This window comes from Oncorhynchus gorbuscha, linkage group LG25 (genome assembly GCF_021184085.1).
Source record: "Oncorhynchus gorbuscha isolate QuinsamMale2020 ecotype Even-year linkage group LG25, OgorEven_v1.0, whole genome shotgun sequence".
Lineage (NCBI taxonomy): Eukaryota > Metazoa > Chordata > Actinopteri > Salmoniformes > Salmonidae > Oncorhynchus > Oncorhynchus gorbuscha.
In genome coordinates, this window is record NC_060197.1 from 14477413 (window position 1) to 14498366 (window position 20954).

General features: G+C 47.8%; 1 protein-coding gene across 1 annotated transcript in view; it reads left to right on the forward strand.

The window, feature by feature from the left end:
- LOC124014595 (diacylglycerol kinase iota-like) overlaps positions 1-20954 on the forward strand; it is a 43129-nt gene that overhangs the window by 15130 nt on the left and 7045 nt on the right. Inside the window, exons 2-19 of the mRNA XM_046329780.1 lie at positions 2138-2246; positions 4603-4698; positions 7239-7313; positions 7545-7601; positions 7722-7787; positions 7879-7947; positions 8111-8227; positions 10565-10639; positions 11803-11898; positions 12010-12092; positions 12190-12250; positions 12916-13029; positions 19265-19390; positions 19590-19668; positions 19769-19824; positions 19987-20049; positions 20457-20530; positions 20708-20819. Coding sequence (XP_046185736.1) covers positions 2138-2246; positions 4603-4698; positions 7239-7313; positions 7545-7601; positions 7722-7787; positions 7879-7947; positions 8111-8227; positions 10565-10639; positions 11803-11898; positions 12010-12092; positions 12190-12250; positions 12916-13029; positions 19265-19390; positions 19590-19668; positions 19769-19824; positions 19987-20049; positions 20457-20530; positions 20708-20819 — 1528 coding nt within the window. The remainder of the gene's footprint in view (positions 1-2137; positions 2247-4602; positions 4699-7238; positions 7314-7544; positions 7602-7721; positions 7788-7878; positions 7948-8110; positions 8228-10564; positions 10640-11802; positions 11899-12009; positions 12093-12189; positions 12251-12915; positions 13030-19264; positions 19391-19589; positions 19669-19768; positions 19825-19986; positions 20050-20456; positions 20531-20707; positions 20820-20954) is intronic.

A 20954-nucleotide genomic window follows, 5' to 3' on the forward strand; every position in this document is an offset into this window, starting at 1 on the left:
GAGAGAGAGAGAGAGAGAGAGAGAGAGAGAGAGAGAGAGAGAGAGAGAGAGAGAGAGAGAGAGAGAGAGAGAGAGAGAGAGAGAGAGAGAGAGAGAGAGAGAGAGAGAGAGAGAGAGAGAGAGAGAGAGAGAGAGAGAGAGAGAGAGATGAGAGGAAGGAGGCAGAGGCACAGTCTGCTTTTTTTCAGTAGTTGCTCAGTTAATCAGTCAGTTGTGTGGGTATCTTTCTTTGGTTTATGTGATACACCAGCAACCACTAACTTCTACATCGGGGGAGTGTCAATCACCAGTTGGGATCAATTCAGTTATCAATTCAGTTCATTCAGAATTTTTGCCCAGAGTTTTCTCTGAGGAGTTTTTAAAGGAATTAGTTTAATTTCAGTTCACTTCCTGGATTTACTGAACTGAAAAGTGAACTGAATGAACCCCAACCACGGAGTGAATATTCTAATCTGTTACCCTGTTGACTGTTAGGTGCCTGAGCCGACTCATTCCTGTGTCGAGCCCCCATTACTGTATATCCCTCCAGTCTAACACCAAAGTCATCAAATCAATCTCTGTTACCCTGTTGACTGTTAGGTGCCTGAGCCGACTCATTCCTCTTTCGAGCCCCCATTACTGTATATCCCTCCAGTCTAACATCAAAGTCATCAAATCAAGCTTTAATACCTTGATCCTGCTATGTACTTAGTAGATTACTAAGCATGCAGTTGAAATGCAATGGTGGTCTGTCTGTCTGTCTCTGTCTGTGTCTCTGTGTGTGTGTGTGTGTGTGTGTGTGTGTGTGTTCAACACACTACAGTACATAGCTACTCTCTGATCGCTGAGGCATCAGGTGTTGATAGTAGTGAATGAACACAGGCCTCTCTATGACTCTCGCTATTATATACTCTCTCTCTCTCTCTCTCTCTCTCTCTCTCTCTCTCTCTCTCTCTCTCTCTCTCTCTCTCTCTCTCTCTCTCTCTCTCTCTCTCTCTCTCTCTCTCTCTCTCTCTCTCTCTCTCTCTCTCTCTCTCTCTCTCTCTCTCTCTCTCTCTCTCTCTCTCTCTTTATCCCACTCCCTCACACACACACACATCTGTATCTCTACTCTGTCAGTCTACTCAAACTGTCTATCCTGTCAGATCAGGTCCCGGCTATAATCAGGTTAAATGAATCTAGATCACTCAACACTAAACACACTGATGAGCATGTGTGGGCAGTTTGTGTGTGTGTTTCTTTATCGCTGGTATCTGATAAGAACAGGGGTTAAGTGTGTTTGGACAGTATGGGTGTGTGTGCATGTGTGCGTGTGTGTGTTATGTTATGACTGGTATCCGTTAATGTGGTAGATTTTTAGGTGCAGTATTGTCTGTCAATGTGGTGTGTGTGTGTGTTGGCCTCAGTGGCATGCATTCAGTCGCGTGTTGTCACCCACGTACATCTATTTTGTGTTGTGTGTGTGCTAGGGCTCGTGTTACACAGCTCTGTAAGCAGCCCTGTTTTTGTCACGGTGGATAATTATAGATGAGGTCTGAAACTTTCAACAGGTTGTCAGGTAACCTGGGGAAAGGGGGGGGCTAGTCAGTTGAAGGCTGAACTGAAATGTGTCTTCGGCATTTAACCCAACCCCTCTGAATCAGAGAGGTGCGGGGGGCGGTTCCAGGGTAGTTCCTGTTATTTAACCCACCTAGATTGTCACAGTTACAGCGGGCTGGAGATTGGAATATTTTTGCGTGGGGGGGGGGGTTTGAGGAGGTTGTGGGTTGTTATAGGAGAGGCTTTAAGGAGGTTGTGTGGAGGTTGTGGTGAGGTTCTATTGAGGGAGAGGGCGCCAGTAGCAGCTCTCAACACTGCTGACTCATCCTACCCCTGGCTGAGAGAGCAGACGTTTTCTCTCTCTCCCTCCGTCCCCCTCTCTTGCTTTCTCTCCACATCTCTCCTGAGTATCGGGGCTACTGGGTCAGTGTACTGAAGTAGCATCATGCAATCCTCTCTAAAAGAAACATGGTGCAATTTTCCTCAATCACCTGAGTCCTTTCATGTCACTGATTAAAGATGGTACTCGTCAACGAATCCCTTCATTTCACTGATTACAGGTCAAGAGATTTGATATGATGGGTCACACTAATACTTGAATAATGTGTGTGTTTTTCAGGAAAGCCATCTCGCGGTCGGGTCTCCAGCACTTGGCCCCGGTCCACAAACCCATGCCCCCCATCACTAACGGACCGTCCAAGGAGATACGCACGTCCGTTGACTGGACAGTGAGTCACACACACACACACACACACACACACACACACACACACACACACACACACACACACACACACACACACACACACACACACACACACACACACACACACACACACACACACACACACACACACACACACACACACACACACACACACACACACACACACACACACACACACACACAACACACAAACACATGCACACGGAATAACCACATGATTTCACCTGTTGAATTTCACATGTGAAAACATGTGGATCAATGTGTTTTTGGAACACTTCCCGCGTGATGACGGTTCACGTGACCTTTCAACTATGGATGGAGTATTTCACCTGAGATTTCCCAGGTGATGCCCTGCAAACAAAAACCAGTTCTTAGAATACACACACAAACAACATTTCCAGCTTACATATTTGACAGGCTTTGATTAGATTGTTTATTTATACAGGGCTCTTTATTCAACACGTCCTCCCTGGGATTTGAACTCACAACCTCTTGGTTCGCAGCACGATGATCAACTTGCTACGCCACCATGTCTGTGTCAACGGCTGATTTCACACGTTGAACTTCATGTTCCATCTCAGCTTTGTTAAAAATACACTCAAGAAAAAACATGATATTTCCCATAGTGATTCAGCAGTAACATCAAAGCAGAATAATATGCCCCACCAACATTAGATATCTATACAGAAAACCCTCAAATGTCTGAAATATGTCAATTAAATCAATGATGGGAGAATAGTCAGATTAAAGAGATTCTCCGGTACTTTTGTATACTTTTTTGAAAGTAGAACTCACGAGCCTAAAGTGGTCCCCGAAAATGACCTACTACATCACATACAGTATGTGCATCACGTCATTGCTCTCTCTCTCTCTCTCGCTCTGCTATGGGTTCATGATGTACCTCTTGCTCGCTGTCACTCATGGGGCGAGAGGCTGAAGCCCATTGGTTGAACTTAAATTGCTCGGGTTCTGGACCACATGGGGGAAAATGGAGGGAAAATGGCGCAGCACAGCTTCCAGAAAAACTGTTGCTTTCAAATGAGGGATTCCGTGGCTAATTGAGGTAAGATATTATTTCTGCTAATAGATTATGCATGTATGAACTACACATTGACACATCCAGCCCACAGCGAGAGGTTTAGAAAATACTTACCAGTCACCAAAGTTCCGGAGCATGTCTTTAAATGAGAACTAACATAGCAGTGCAGATGGCACTCTTCTGCTAAGTGCAGATATGTATTATAGGTAATGACTGTGTACTGGACTGCTACAGAACTCTCAGTGTATCCCAAATCCAGAGGTTGTGAGTTCAAATCCCAGGTGGGATCATATTGCAAATTCAGTACTAGGTGGTCATGTCAAATGTAATCATATTGTCATTGATTAAAGATTTGAACACTATATTTTAGCTGAACGGCAATACCACTTACTTTAAAACCCCATACCATTTCACTCATTTCCCTTACAAATAAGCATGTGAAATTTGCAGTTTCACATGTTGAGCTGAAATGTTCACATGTGAAAACAAAAGAGACACGTGCGAGTTCAGTTGTTCACATGTGAAACCACATGTTCACATGTATAAAATGTAGCTGCTAACACCACCTTTTCACATAGAATAACACGTTCTCACAATTGCAGTTTCTCATGTGAAAAGATTTGGCATCCCTATGTTTGTCACCTGTGTAGTTTCATGTCATCACATGTTGCTTTTACATGTTGTCACATTTTTATCACATTCACTTCACATAATATCACATGTGAAACACCCCATCAAGTGAAATTGGTGTGGTTTTTCCGTAAGGGCACACCCAGGGATCCAACCCGGCTATACCTGGGGAGAAATAGGTCCCTCCATGCAGGAGATTTCCTCAACGTCATTACTGGCATTTCCCTCTCTGCATGATACGCACGCACGCACGCACGCACACACACACACACACACACACACACACACACACACACACACACACACACACACACACACACACACACACACACACACACACACACACACACACACACACACACACACACACACACACACACACACACACACACACACACCCCGCCATTAAACTTTAATGAGCTAATGTATCAACATCATGCAGCACAGAGCGAATAATGTGATTGTGGCTGTGCTGCTTCTCTGTGTGTGTTGGTTGTGTGTGTTTTATGTTTGATCCACACACCCTGTAGGGGAGGATATATTTCCCTCGCCCACACACTGGAATCCAATGGACAATTAGGCACATTAAACACTCATACTCTGTATGTCTGCCGGGCATGTGGGAGAAGGTCTAACATGTTCCTTTGTGTGCGCTGAATTTTGTGTTGCTGTGCGTTTGTGTGTGTAGGAGACTGCTGGGAATGGAGACCACCTGTGGCTGGAGACCAGTTGTTCTGGAGAGCTGTGCTACCTTGGAGAAGACACCTGTGTACTGAAGACTGCAGTGAGTACATGAAGAGGGAGTGAGAGAGGGAGGGGGGCTAGAGGGGGAGACTGAGACAGAGACAGAGACAGAGACAGAGACAGAGACAGAGACAGAGAGAGAGGAAAATAGAGACAGCGAGAGAAACAGAGGAGGGGGGTAGACTGACAGAAAGGACAAAGGACAGAAAGTGGAGGGATGAGTGAGGGAAACAGGGAGAGAAGAGACAGAAGGGGAAAGAGGAATAGAGTTGTCAGAGGAGAGAGAGCCAGAGTGTGTGAGGAGAGAGAGCCAGAGTGTGTGAGGAGAGAGAGCCGGAGTGTGTGAGGAGAGAGAGCCGGAGTGTGTGAGGAGAGAGAGCCGGAGTGTGAGAGCCGGAGTGTGTGAGGAGAGAGAGCCAGAGTGTGTGAGGAGAGAGAGGAGTGTGTGAGGAGAGAGAGCCGGAGTGTGTGAGGAGAGAGAGCCGGAGTGTGTGAGGAGAGAGAGCCGGAGTGTGTGAGGAGAGAGAGCCGGAGTGTGTGAGGAGAGAGAGCCAGAGTGTGTGAGGAGGAGTGTGTGAGGAGAGAGAGCCGGAGTGTGTGAGGAGAGAGAGCCGGAGTGTGTGAGGAGAGAGAGCCGGAGTGTGTGAGGAGAGAGAGCCGGAGTGTGTGAGGAGAGAGAGCCGGAGTGTGTGAGGAGAGAGAGCCGGAGTGTGTGAGGAGAGAGAGCCGGAGTGTGTGAGGAGAGAGAGCCGGAGTGTGTGAGGAGAGAGAGCCAGAGTGTGTGAGGAGAGCACTGGTGATAACAGTGTTATGCTGAGGTCGATAATTCAAATTTCAAGTTTTATTAGTCATATGTATTTACATTGTGTTAGAAGGCCACGGAGAGCGTCAGTAGAGTGAAGTGCAGGTATTCCCAAACTGGGGTATGCGTACCCCCATGGGTACACGCAATGCCGTCAGGGGTACGCCAAATAAAAATGGGATTCACATTTTGTACAACTTTTTTTTTTCTTCACATTTTCAAACAGTCCATTTATCATTTCCAACGGGGCCATACATTTGGGTGAGGTTTTTTTCTTGCCTGAGTAGCCTCGTTTCACTGCCAAAAATCAAATTAAACTATCTAGTGTTCAGCGAAGTAACAACACAATGTCAAATCCAGGTAGGCTAGTCAAATAATTAACATCCAATCACATTAACCGTTACTCGTTCACGGGTCATTGCAGCAGATTTTTATGCAAATATTCTAAAGTCTGCATAAAACAATATGCGCATTTTCCTACCAGAGATGTCTTTCCATCAGACAGACTTTTTTTTGCTGATAAAAGGCTGTGCGCGATGACGTAGTGCACATACAAATAACGTTAAATTCCCATGTACCGAAATAAAAATGAAATGGGGTTTCCATCACAGTTTCAAATCTACTGATGGTTTGATCACAAAAACTGTTGCGTTATATAGAAAAACTCTGGTCTTCACAAACGCTCTCCCGCCAACAGCTCACATATACAGTGTGGGTAGGCTACCTACAGTGTATTATGAGATTATGGATAAAAGCGATATTAGTTGTTTTTTGTCAAACGGCAGCCAAACATCGATTATCATGTCACCAGAATAAGACCCTCAATATTTATTGGAAACCAACATCAAGCTCATCGCCGTGCGTATTCACCGCCCTGTGAAATTCATCACGACTTATTTCGTCTGTAGCCTAATAAACCGCAAGGCTTTCGCGAGTCCTAGTGGGAGGACCGCACACCATGTCTTCGCGTGTCTCCCAAGTTTTACTTCGATATGATGGTTAATAGTTTGTCAATATTTGCGCATAAAGGCGGTTCCACCACCATTTCTTGCATAATACATTTTACCGACACAAAAGGTACCCACCGGTCGAACGAACAAATTGTCAGTCCGCATTTATAATACTGTACGGGCATTTCATGTTTCCATCAGCCCAGTCGTGACTTTTTTCCTGCGTCAGGTAATTCATCGCATTAAATGGTTGGATGCCAACACGGTTAGTAAGGTACTTAATTGTTACCCAGAAATGATCTGATATTGATATAAAAACGGACGCATTTGGCCTTTAATATCTCTTAGTGTCGAGGCCACAAACACTGTCATTAGTCTGAATAGGATAGAGGCTGGTAAGAGCAGGCCAAAATGTAATCTCTCTCTAGTTTCCCCATCTGTCTCTCTCTCTTTCTTCCCCCCTCTCCCTCTTTCTCTCTCTTCCGCTCTCTCTTCCTCTCTCTCTCTCAATTTCAATTTAATTCAATTTAAGGGCTTTATTGGCATGGGAAACACATGTTTACATTGCCAAAGCACGTGAAATAGATGAACAAAAGTGAAATAAACAATAAATACATCTCTTCCTCTCTCTATGTCAAGTTCCTCTCTAACACATTATGTCCTTACTACGTGTTTGATGTTTTTTTCAAGCGTAGACAACTATTTTATTGTGACTTGGTCCGAGCTGTCTGATTTATCCGAGTGTGTGTGTGTGTGTGTGTGTGTGTGTCTACGTGAGTCTCACTGCTTTCTCTGGTGTGTGTGTGTGTGTGTGTCCTCTCTTTTAAGAAGTCTGCCCCCAGGAGGAAGTGCGGAGCATGTAAGATCGTGGTGCACACCGCCTGCATCGAGCAGCTCGACAAGGTAACACACACACACACACACACACACACACACACACACACACACACACACACACACACACACACACACACACACACACACACACACACACACACACACACACACACACACACACACACACACACACACACACATTGCAATTCTCCCTTTCAACAAGTCAATCCGATAAAGCACACCTGGCGCTACATCCTTACCGTCTCTCACCGCCCCCACCCTCTCCTTCTCTCTCAGATTAACTTCCGCTGTAAACCAACGTTTAGAGAAGGAGGCTCTCGCTGCCTCAGAGATGTGAGTCAGCATCTGATGATGGTGTGTCTCTGATATGTGTGTGTGTGTGAGAACTGCTGTATATGTCCGTCTCTGACTGCTCTCTTTTCTTTCCCTCTCCCTCGTCCCGGTCTTCCGCAGAATATGTTGAGGCATCACTGGGTGCACCGGCGCCGCCAAGAGGGGAAATGCAGACAGTGTGGAAAGGTAAGACACCTACTGTACACCTGAAGGATATGCACCCTGTCTATTGTGTATATCTGCATGAATAACACGATACATCCTGTGTATCCGGTAGAGCTTCCAGCAGAAGTTCTTCCACAGTAAAGAGATTGTGGCCATCAGCTGCTCCTGGTGCAAACAAGCTGTGAGTAGTGTCTTGTGTGTTTCTCTGTGTATTGGTGATGTGTGTGTGTGTGTGTTCTTCTCTATTAGAGTGTCTGTATGAGTTAGTAGCGGTACCTACAGACCCCTAACCCCACCTCCTCCCTCTCTCCTCTCTTTCCTCTCTCCCCTCCTGTCCCCCTCAGTTCCATAACAAGGTGACGTGTTTCCAGCTACATCAGATTGAGGAGCCCTGTTCTCTGGGGGCTCACGCCGGGGTCATCGTCCCCCCCTCCTGGATCATCAAAGTCAGGAAGCCACAGGTGAGAACACAACACACACACAAACCCTGACACAGATTCACACACGCACGTAGCTCAACTGCAGCTCAACCACCGGCTTAACCCTAGAGCACACACACAGTCCAACAGGGAGCCTTCACGTCACATCACAGCCAAACAGCCAGGATTGGAGGAGACCCACATGCTTGGGCACGCACTCCTTTACAGACTCCTTTACAGACTCCTTTACACACTCCTTTACAGACTCCTTTACAGACTCCTTTACAGACTCCTTTACAGACTCCTTTACACACTCCTTTACACACTCCTTTACACACTCCTTTACACACTCCTTTACGCACTCCTTTACACACTCCTTTACACACTCCTTTACACACTCCTTTACAGACTCCTTTACACACTCATTTACAGACTCCTTTACACACTCCTGTACGCACTCCTTTACGCACTCCTTTACGCACTCCTTTACACACTCCTTTACAGACTCCTTTACAGACTCCTTTACAGACTCCTTTACAGACTCCTTTACACACTCCTTTACACACTCCTTTACAGACTCCTTTACAGACTCCTTTACGCACTCCTTTACACACTCCTTTACAGACTCCTTTACGCACTCATTTACGCACTCCTTTACACACTCCTTTACGCACTCCTTTAGTCAGTCCTTTACGCACTCCTTTACAGACTCCTTTACGCACTCCTTTAGTCAGTCCTTTACACACTCCTTTACACACTCCTTTAGTCAGTCCTTTACGCACTCCTTTACAGACTCCTTTACACACTCCTTTACAGAATCCTTTACAGACTCCTTTACACACCCCTTTACAGAATCCTTTACAGACTCCTTTACACACTCCTTTACACACTCATTTACACACTCCTTTACACACTCCTTTACAGACTCCTTTACACACTAATTTACACACTCCTTTACACACTCCTTTACACACTCCTTTACGCAGTCCTTTACACACTCCTTTACAGACTCATTTACACACTCCTTTCTTTACACACTCCTTTACACACTCATTTACACACTCCTTTACACACTCCTTTACAGTCTCCTTTAGGCAGTCCTTTACGCACTCCTTTGCACACTCCTTTACACACTCCTTTACAGACTCCTTTACACACTCCTGTACGCACTCCTGTACGCACTCCTTTACGCACTCCTTTACGCACTCCTTTACAGACTCCTTTACAGACTCCTTTACAGACTCCTTTACACACTCCTTTACACACTCCTTTACAGACTCCTTTACGCACTCATTTACGCACTCCTTTACACACCTCTTTACACACTCCTTTAGTCAGTCCTTTACGCACTCCTTTACGCACTCCTTTACACACTCCTTTACACACTCCTTTACAGACTCCTTTACAGTCTCCTTTACAGACTCCTTTACGCACTCCTTTACGCACTCCTTTACAGACTCCTTTACACACTCCTTTACACACTCCTTTACAGACTCCTTTACGCACTCATTTACGCACTCCTTTACACACCTCTTTACACACTCCTTTAGTCAGTCCTTTACGCACTCCTTTACAGACTCCTTTATGCACTCCTTTACACACTCTTTTACACACTCCTTTACACACTCCTTTAGTCAGTCCTTTACACACTCCTTTACACACTCCTTTAGTCAGTCCTTTACGCCCTCCTTTACAGACTCCTTTACACACTCCTTTACAGAATCCTTTACAGACTCCTTTACACACCCCTTTACAGAATCCTTTACAGACTCCTTTACACATTCCTTTACACACTCATTTACACACTCATTTACACACTCCTTTACAGACTCCTTTACACACTAATTTACACACTCCTTTACACACTCCTTTACACACTCCTTTACGCACTCCTTTACGCAGTCCTTTACACACTCCTTTACAGACTCATTTACACACTCCTTTCTTTACACACTCCTTTACACACTCATTTACACACTCCTTTACACACTCCTTTACAGTCTCCTTTAGGCAGTCCTTTACGCACTCCTTTGCACACTCCTTTACACACTCCTTTACAGACACCTTTACAGACTCCTTTACGCACTCCTTTACACACTCCTTTACACACTCCTTTGCAGACTCCTTTACACACTCCTTTACAGACTCCTTTACGCACTCCTTTACACACTCCTTTACACACTCCTTTGCAGACTCCTTTACACACTCCTTTACGCACTCCTTTTAGAGTCTGCAGTCTCTTCTTATTACTGTTAACTTCAACTGACCTCCGCATATACTAGCAGCTAGACAGCGCTGTGTGTGTGTGTGTTGTGTGTGCTTCAGGGTTTATCTGTGGAACATGCCTTAATGCGTTTCTCTCTCTCTCCCCTCACACAGAGCTCATTCAAAAACTCTACAAGAAGGAAAAAACGCACATCGTTCAAAAGAAGGACCAGTAAGAGAGGAACTGACGTGAGTACTGTTCTCTGTCCCCCTGTGGGGTGAGTACTGTTCTCTGTCCCTCTGTGGGGTGAGTACTGTTCTCTGTCCCTCTGTGGGGTGAGTTCTGTTCTCTGTCCCTCTGTGGGGTGAGTTATGTCCCTCTGTGGGGTGAGTTCTGTTCTCTGTCCCTCTGTGGGGTGAGTACTGTTCTCTGTCCCTCTGTGGGGTGAGTACTGTTTTCTGTCCCCTGTGGGGTGAGTACTGTTCTCTGTCCCTCTGTGGGGTGAGTACTGTTCTCTGTCCCTCTGTGGGGTGAGTACTGTTCTCTGTCCCTCTGTGGGGTGAGTACTGTTCTCTGTCCCTCTGTGGGGTGAGTACTGTTCTCTGTCCCTCTGTGGGGTGAGTACTGTTCTCTGTCCCTCTGTGGGGTGAGTACTGTTCTCTGTCCCTCTGGGGTGTGTACTGTTCTCTGTCCCTCTGTGGGGTGAGTACTGTTCTCTGTCCCTCTGTGGGGTGAGTACTGTTCTCTGTCCCTCTGTGGGGTGAGTACTGTTCTCTGTCCCTCTGTGGGGTGAGTACTCTTCTCTGTCCCTCTGTGGGGTGAATTCTGTTCTCTGTCCCCCTGTGGGGTGAGTACTGTTCTCTGTCCCTCTGTGGGGTGAGTACGGTTCTCTGTCCCTCTGTGGGGTGAGTACTGTTATCTGTCCCTCTGTGGGGTGAGTACTGTTCTCTGTCCCTCTGTGGGGTGAGTACTGTTCTCTGTCCCCCTGTGGGGTGAGTACTGTTCTCTGTCCCCCTATGGGGTGAGTACTGTTCTCTGTCCCCCTATGGGGTGAGTACTGTTTTCTGTCCCCATGTGGGGTGAGTACTGCTTTCTGTCCCCATGTGGGGTGAGTACTGTTTTCTGTCCCCATGTGGGGTGAGTACTGTTCTCTGTCCCTCTGTGGGGTGAGTACTGTTCTCTGTCCCCCTATGGGGTGAGTACTGTTTTCTGTCCCTCTGTGGGGTGAGTACTGTTTTCTGTCCCCCTGTGGGGTGAGTACTGTTTTCTGTCCCCCTGTGGGGTGAGTACTGTTCTCTGTCCCTCTGTGGGGTGAGTACTGTTCTCTGTCCCTCTGTGGGGTGTAGGTACAAACGTGTTCTATATGCTGACGAGGGGTAGACTCTTGCTAATATATTTTTGCTCCCATTAGGAGTCAAAGTGGCGCCCGTTTATGCTGAAGCCCCTTCCCTCCCCTCTGATGAAACCTGTTCTAGTCTTTGTCAACCCCAAGAGTGGAGGCAACCAGGTAAGTTAACCTATGATTACTGACTTATGACCCTAACTGCTGTCCCACAAACCCCTAGCTACCGTAATCCCTGACCCCTGACCCTAACATCCTTCTCTCTCCGTGTCTCAGGGTACTAAGGTGTTACAGATGTTTATGTGGATCCTGAACCCTCGCCAGGTGTTTGATCTCTCCCAGGGAGGGCTCAGAGAGGCGTGAGTACTACGCCCTGCATGCTACAAACTATTTCCCACACACTACACCCTATACACTATTTCCTACACCCTAACCTCTGCACGTCATGTCTCCCAGGTTGGAGTTGTACAGGAAAGTGCCAAACCTGCGTATCCTGGCCTGTGGAGGGGACGGGACGGTGAGAGAATGAACATGTTATTACTGTTTTACTTCAATTCAACTGCTATTACTAACGTCTGTCTGTCTGTCTGTCAGAATGACTCTGTATGTTTTCAGTGCTACTGTCAGGGGTATTCAACTTTTACCCCACGAGATCCGAAACCTTTTGGTTTTCTGTTCATTTTGCTAATTAATTGGACACACCTGGTGTCCCAGATCTAAAGCAGTCCCTGATTACAGGGGAACAATGAAAAAAGCAATGGAACTGGCTTCGAGGTCCAGAGTTGAGTTTGAGGGTGCTTGATGATAGACAGTGCAAATGTGTTACTGTTTGTGAACACAGCTCCCCCTGGTGGCAAGACACACACACACACACACACACACACACACACACACACACACACACACACACACACACACACACACACACACACACACACACACACACACACACACACACACACACACACACACACACACACACACACACACACACACACACACACACATAGTTAACATGTATGAACATGTCCCAGGACCTACACATTATTCAGAGCATTAATGAACTTCATTAACAGAGCCCCATCTCTCTCTCTCTCTCTCTCTCTCTCTCTCTCTCTCTCTCTCTCTCTCTCTCTCTCTCTCTCTCTCTCTCTCTCTCTCTCTCACCTTTTCTCGGCTTAGGTGGGGTGGATCCTGTCTGCTCTGGATGAGTTAGGAATGACCCCCCATCCGCCTGTAGCTGTACTTCCTCTGGGGACAGGAAATGACCTCGCCAGGACTCTCAACTGGGGAGGGGTAAGCTGCCCTTTGTGTGTGGATGTGCGTGTGTGTTTGTTTTGCGCCGGTGTGCGCCCGCACTGGGGTGTCATCCACTCGTTATTTTAGAGGGGGCAAGAGGAACATGATGAACATCGATTCTTGATGATGAACATCGATTCTTTAGGAACATTTATGCCTCGGGAGTTTAGTACTACTGTCACACTGGTGTATAGTGTCATAAGGCATTTTCATATTTTCTCAAGTCTCGCAACCTTGCCAGCAGGCCTGCCAGCTAAGATGGCCAGACAAGCTACACCAACTTGATTGGTAGCCTGCAATGCCTCGGTGGCTAGTTATGAGGTCGGGAGATTGGGAACCTAGCTGGCTAGCTAAAACCTACTTCATTACATTGCTAGGTGGCAAGGAGAATAGGGGGTCGGGCTACTCTTTGGCTGGTCCAGTCGGTGTGCCCCCTCCGCCAAATTCCCGCGGACAGATCTTTTTTTTTATAAACAATTTGTATAAAACGTGGGCTTAAAAATGAAGTTAAGTAATGAATTCCACGTGTAAAAAGCAGAGGGGGGCACGTGCCCATTGTGCCCTCCCTGCATGTGTGTATCTCATTATGTTTTGTGCGGTATACATTTCCCTCTGTCTGACTCTGACCCTATACAGTCACCTTGCTAACTGCAGCACAGTCAACACAGTGGACTCTGTCTTACTGAAATAACTCACGTTGTACTGCAGCTGTAATTAGTGGGGCTCGTTGCAGGTGTTGTCTTGTTCTCTTTGAGTCTGTGGCTCTTTTAGACTGTCCTTTTCGTCGCTGCTGCTCTGTCTGCCTGTCCTGTTTTATCAGCATACAGACTGTCCTCTCGGTTCCCCTGCACCTTGCCACAGCGCCTGGGTGTGTGTGTGTGTGTCTGTGTGTCCTGTTGATGAGAGTGCTGCTGTCATCAGCACGTTCGCTGACACAAAAGCTAAGAGTGTGTGTGTAGGTGACGTGAAACAGCCTTTGTTTGGCACTCTCTCTCTCTCTCTCTCTCTCTCTCTCTCTCTCTCTCTCTCTCTCTCTCTCTCTCTCTCTCTCTCTCTCTCTCTCTCTCTTTGTGTGTATGTTGTGTGTGTGTGCGTGCGTGCGTGTTTGTGTATGTCTGTATCCTGTTGGTGAGAGTGCTACTTTCTCTGACACAAATTGCCTGAATCAGTGTAAAGATGTCTGTGCATGTGTGTGTGGGTGTGTGTGCACTAAGGCTAATTAGCAGTAACTCTAATGAGCGTTGCCTAAATATAAACAAGTTCTCTCTGAACCACACATAGGGGGGGGGGCAGAGATTGAGAGAGAGAGAGGAAACACTTCCAGGCTCTTGGGGAGGAGAGGAGGGATGTGTATATCAAGGGTTATTAGCCATGATTAAAATTCATTACAGACAACAACATCAAATCTGCATGGAAATAACATTCAGCTGCTTAGAGGAGAAGAGAAGAGAGAGAAAAGAGACGAGGGAGAGAGAGAGAGTATGAGGGAGGGAGAGTATGAGGGAGGGAGAGTATGAGGGAGGGAGAGTATGAGGGAGAGAGAGTATGAGGGAGAGAGAGTATGAGGGAGGGAGAGTATGAGGGAGGGAGAGTATGAGGGAGGGAGAGTATGAGGGAGGGAGAGTATGAGGGAGAGAGAGTATGAGGGAGGGAGAGTATGAGGGAGGGAGAGTATGAGGGAGAGAGAGTATGAGGGAGAGGGAGAGTATGAGGGAGGGGGAGAGTATGAGGGAGGGAGAGTATGAGGGAGAGAGAGTATGAGGGAGGAGACTATGAGGGAGGGAGACTATGAGGGAGGGAGAGTATGAGGGAGGGAGAGTATGAGGGAGAGAGAGTATGAGGGAGAGAGTATGAGTATGGAGAGAGAGTATGAGGGAGAGAGAGTGAGGGATGAGGGAGGGAGAGTATGAGGGAGGGAGAGTATGAGGGAGGGAGAGTATGAGGGAGGGAGAGTATGAGGGAGAGAGAGGTATGAGGGAGGGTTATTAGAGAGTATGAGCTGCTTAGAGGAGAAGAGAAGAGAAAAGAGACGAGGGAGAGAGAGAGAGTATGAGGGAGAGAGAGTATGAGGGAGGGAGAGTATGAGGGAGGGAGAGTATGAGGGAGGAGAGTATGAGGGAGGGAGAGTATGAGGGAGGGAGAGTATGAGGGAGGGAGAGAGAGTGAGGAGAGAGTATGAGGGAGAGAGAGTATGAGGGAGAGAGGGAGAGAGAGTATGAGGGAGAGAGGGAGTATGAGGGAGAGAGAGTATGAGGGAGAGAGAGTATGAGGAGGGAGAGAGAGTATGAGGGAGGGAGGAGGGAGGAGAGTATGAGGGAGGGAGAGTATGAGGGGGAGAGGGAGGGAGAGTATGATGAGGGAGAGAGAGTATGAGGAGGGAGAGAGAGTATGAGGGAGAGAGAGTATGAGGGAGGAGAGTATGAGAGAGAGAGTATGAGGGAGAGAGAGTATGAGGGAGGGAGAGTATGAGGGAGGGAGAGTATGAGGGAGAGAGAGTATGAGGGAGAGATTATTTGTCTGCCTCTCTTCAGCAGAAATAAGATGCGTCGAGGACGTCTCAAGTCTAGAGCTGCCGCTTTCAAGGAGCGGGACACTAATCCGGACACTTACAAGTTATCCCGCTACGACTTCCAGTTGCTCAGGTCCTCTAAAAGTTCTACATTTGCACCTTTGTGAGCATCTTGATTGGCTGCGTCACCGCCTGGTACGGCAACTGCAAGGCATCCGACCGCAAGGCGCTACAGAGGGTGGTGAGTACGGCCCAGTGCACCATGTGGCCGAGCTCACTGGAGCCTGGACCTGTATACCAGGCGGTGTCAGGGGAAGGCCCAAACAATTGTCAAAGACTCCATCCACCCCAAGCCATAGACTGTTCTCTCTGCTACCTCATGGCAAGTGGTACCGGTGTACCAAGTCTGGAACCAACAGGACCCCGACCAGTTTCTACCCCCAAGCCATAAGGCTGCTTAACAAGACTGCTATAAATAGCTAATCAAATGGCTACCCGGACTACCAGCATTGACCCTTTTCTTTAACTAACTCTCTTGCACGGACTCTACCCACACACTGGACTCTACCACACACTGGACTCTACACACACACACTGCACACTGGACTCTACCCACACACTGGACTCTACCCACACACTGGACTCTATCCACACTCTGGACTCTACCCACACTCTGGACTCTACCCACACACTGGACTCTACACACACACTGTACACTGGACTCTACCCACACACTGGACTCTACCCACACACTGGACTCTACCCACACACTGGACTCTACCCACACACTGGACTCTACACACACACTGGACTCTACACACACACTGGACACTACCCACACACTGGATTCTACCCACACACTGGACTCTACCCACACACTGGACTCTACCCACACACACACTGGACTCTACCCACACACACACTGGACTCTACCCACACACACACTGGACTCTACACACACTGGACTCTACACACACACACACACTGGACTCTACACACACACACACTGGACTCTACACACACACACACACTGGACTCTACACACACACTGGACTCTACCCACACACTGGCATCTACCCACACACTGGACTCTACCCACACACTGGACTCTACCCACACACTGGACTCTACCCACACACTGGACTCTACCCACACACTGGACTCTACACACACACTGGACTCTACACACACACTGGACTCTACCCACACACCTGACTCTACCCACACACTGGACTCTACACACACACTGGACTCTATGCACACACACTGGACTCTACCCACACACTGGACTCTACCCACACACTGGACTCTACCCACACACTGGACTCTACCCACACACTGGACTATACACACACACTGGACTCTACACACACACACACTGGACTATACTCACACACTGGACACTACCCACACACTGGACTCTACACACACACACACTGGACTCTACACACACACACACACTGGACTCTACACACACACACACTGGACTCTACACACACACACACTGGACTCTACCCACACACTGGACTCTACCCACACACTGGACTCTACACACACACTGGACTCTACAGACACACTGGACTCTACACACACACTGGACACTACCCACACACTGGATTCTACCCACACACTGGACTCTACCCACACACTGGACTCTACCCACACACTGGACTCTACCCACACACTGGACTCTACCCACACACACACTGGACTCTACCCACACACACACTGGACTCTACCCACACACACACACTGGACTCTACACACACACACACTGGACTCTACACACACACACACTGGACTCTACACACACACACACTGGACTCTACACACACACACACTGGACTCTACCCACACACTGGACTCTACCCACACACTGGACTATACCCACACACTGGACTCTACCCACACACTGGACTCTACCCACACACTGGACTATACCCACACACTCACCCATACTTACACATATCCACCTCATGCGCCCACACACACACATAACATGCGCACATGTGCACACTGACAACACACACACACACACACACACACACACACACACACACACACACACACACACACACACACACACACACACACACACACACACACACACACACACACACACACACACACACACACACACACACACACACACACACACACACACACACACACACACACACACACACACACACACACACACACACACACTTTCACACTCACCACGTACGCTGCTGCTACTGCGTCACATACGCTGCGGCCACGGCTCAGTGTATTGTCTATCCTGTTGCCTCGTCACTTCACCCCTACCTATATGTACATTCCGTAGCTACCTCAGTGACTTCGTGGCCCTGCACATTGACTCAGTACTGGTGCTCCCTGTATTTAGCATGTTGTTTCTGCTCTCTATTCGTCTTTTTTCACTGTGTATCTATCCCCCGTGTCACTATTTCTATTTGATTTTCCACCCCGATCTTTATCTTAAACTCTGCGTTTTTGGAAAAGGACCCGCTAGTAAGCGTTCCACTGTCAGTCTACACCTGTTGTCTACGAAACATGTGACAAATAAGGTTTGATTTGCTTTGAACATTTTGCTCACTACGGTGGCAACAAGAGAAGAATCCACTGCAGCACATGTGTTCGGGTTTTATTGTGTGTTCATGTACATGGCTATTGACTGCTGTATGTGATGCCTCAGCTGTGTTGGAACTATGCTGGTTATTACCGTGACAGAGAGACTGGCATAATAGGTACTTATTTCCATAAAAGCCCTTCATTATTCTGTCACTGTCTTTGTGTGTGTGTGTGTGTGTGTGTGTGTGTGTGTGTGTGTGTGTGTGTGTGTGTGTGTGTGTGTGTGTGTGTGTGTGTGTGTGTGTGTGTGTGTGTGTGTGTGTGTGTGTGTGTGTGTGTGTGTGTGTGTGTGTGTACGTCTGTGTACATGCACGTGCGTGCATGTGTGTCCACCCGTCTGACGGTGTAGGTGGTAAACAGTCTGACCTCGGTGTCCTGGTTAAGTCACTCTCATTCTCTTTCGAACACTTGAAATGCTATTATTGTCGTGGTCCCATTCCACTTGTCTCTGGCTTCAGTTTAAAGGAATTGAAATTAGCTCCGTTTACCTGAAGTAACATCTCTCTCTCTCTCTCTCTCTCTCTCTCTCTCTCTGTAGGGTTATAACCTGTCTCTCTCTGTAGGATTATAACCTGTCTCTCTATGTAGGGTTATAACATGTCTCTCTCTCGCTCTCTCTCTGTAGGGTTAGAACATGTCTCTCTCTGTGTAGGGTTACAACATGTCACTCTCTGTGTAGGGTTACAACCTGTCTCTTTATGTGTAGGATTATTACCTGTCACTCTCTGTGTTGGGTTATAACCTGTCACTCTCTGTGTAGGGTTACAACATGTGTCTCTCTGTGTAGGGTTATAACATGTCTCTCACTGTAGGGTTATAACCTGTCACTCTCTGTGTAGGTTTATAACCTGTCTCTCTCTGTGTTGGGTTATAACCTGTCACTCTCTGTGTAAGGTTATAACCTGTCTCTTTATGTGTAGGATTATAACATTTATTTCTCTGTGTTGGTCTCTGTGCAGGGTTACAACCTGTCTCTCTCTGTGTAGGGTTATAACCTGTCTCTCTGTGTAGGGTTATAATCTGTGTTGCTCTGTGTAGGGTTACAACCTGTCTCTTTATGTGTAGGATTATTACCTGTCTCTCTCTGTGTAGGGTTATACAGACGAGCCGGTGTCCAAGGTACTGTGTCAGGTGGAGGATGGCTCTGTGGTGCAGCTAGACAGATGGAACCTTCAGGTGGAGAGAAGCCCCGCCCAGCCGGAGGAGGGCACACAGAAGGTCTGTCTGGGGTCAGAGGTTAGGGTCAGAGGTTAGGGTCAGAGGTTAGGGGTCAGAGGTTAGGGGTGAATGGTCAAGGGAGGGATCAGTGGTACGGCTGAGTGATATGGACAGTGAGTTCAACCTTATTTAAACTGATTTTGTACCTCTTTTGTGCGCTCCCCTCTTTTTCACTCTGCATCTCTCTGTATGTCTCCAGCTCCCACTGAACGTGTTCAACAACTACTTCAGCCTGGGCTTCGACGCCAACGTCACACTGGAGTTCCACGAATCCAGAGGTGAGCAGTACTGTCTCTCGGGACCAGAAGCATCGTTCCTTTAGCTGTCTGACCACAGTAGGACACAGACTCTAACTGTTGTACCTCCTCCTCCCTGCAGAAGCCAACCCTGAGAAGTTCAACAGTCGCTTTCGCAACAAGATGTTCTATGCAGGGGTGAGTACCCGACAGACTTCACACCACATTACTGAATGGGGGGAGAGGGGATGAGGAGAGGGATGTTGAGGGATTTGGAGGGAGGGTAGAGAGGAGGGAGGGAATAGAGAGAGGGAGAAAGGCGTATATAGAATGTAACGAGTTGTCTCTGCTTCCTGTCAGGCTGCGTTCTCCGACTTCCTCCAGAGGAGCTCCAGGGATTTGTCTAAACACGTTAGAGTGGTGGTGAGTGTCTCACGCACGCACGCACGCACGCACGCACGCACGCACACACACACACACACACAAGGATCTGCTCAAACCAGGCTGTCAGAGTGGTGGTGAGTGTCTCACGCACGCACGCACGCACGCACGCACGCACGCACGCACGCACGCACGCACGCACGCACGCACACACACACACACACACACACACACACACACACACACACACACACACACACACACACACACACACACACACACACACACACACACACACACACACAGAGTGTCACAGGCTGACGGTTTGGTTAAGAGGGCCCTGACAGCCTGATAATCAACCTGCCACTGGACAGGTCCCTGGCTCAGGAACTGGAATCTCTCTACATTCAATTACTGGATTCAGTGAAACCTCTTTTTCTCTGTCCCAGTGTGACGGGACGGATCTCACTGCTAAGATCCAGGAGCAGAAGTTCCAGTGCATCGTCTTCTTAAACATCCCCAGGTAGCTATTCACCCCACCCAGGTGACCTTGTGTCTATCTGATGCTGTTGGTAGATCTGTGGTCTGTCCATAACCTGCCCCATAGTTTTATGCATGCAGCGTACTCCGGGTTTTTTGTGATTGAGGATGTTTGAGGATTATGTGTGTTTTTAAAGTGTGTGTGTGTGTGTGTGTGTAGGTACTGTGCGGGCACCATGCCGTGGGGGAACACAGGAGACCACCGGGACTTTGAGCCTCAGCGCCATGACGACGGCTGTATTGAAGTCATCGGCTTCACCATGTCCTCCCTTGTGAGTGTGTGTGTGTGTTTGTGCACGTGTGTGGGTGTGTGTGAGAGAGTGTTTGTTTTAGAGTGTGTGTGTGTGCGTGCGTGCGTGCGTGCGTGCGTGTGTGTGAGAGAGTGTGTTTGACTATACAAAATGGTG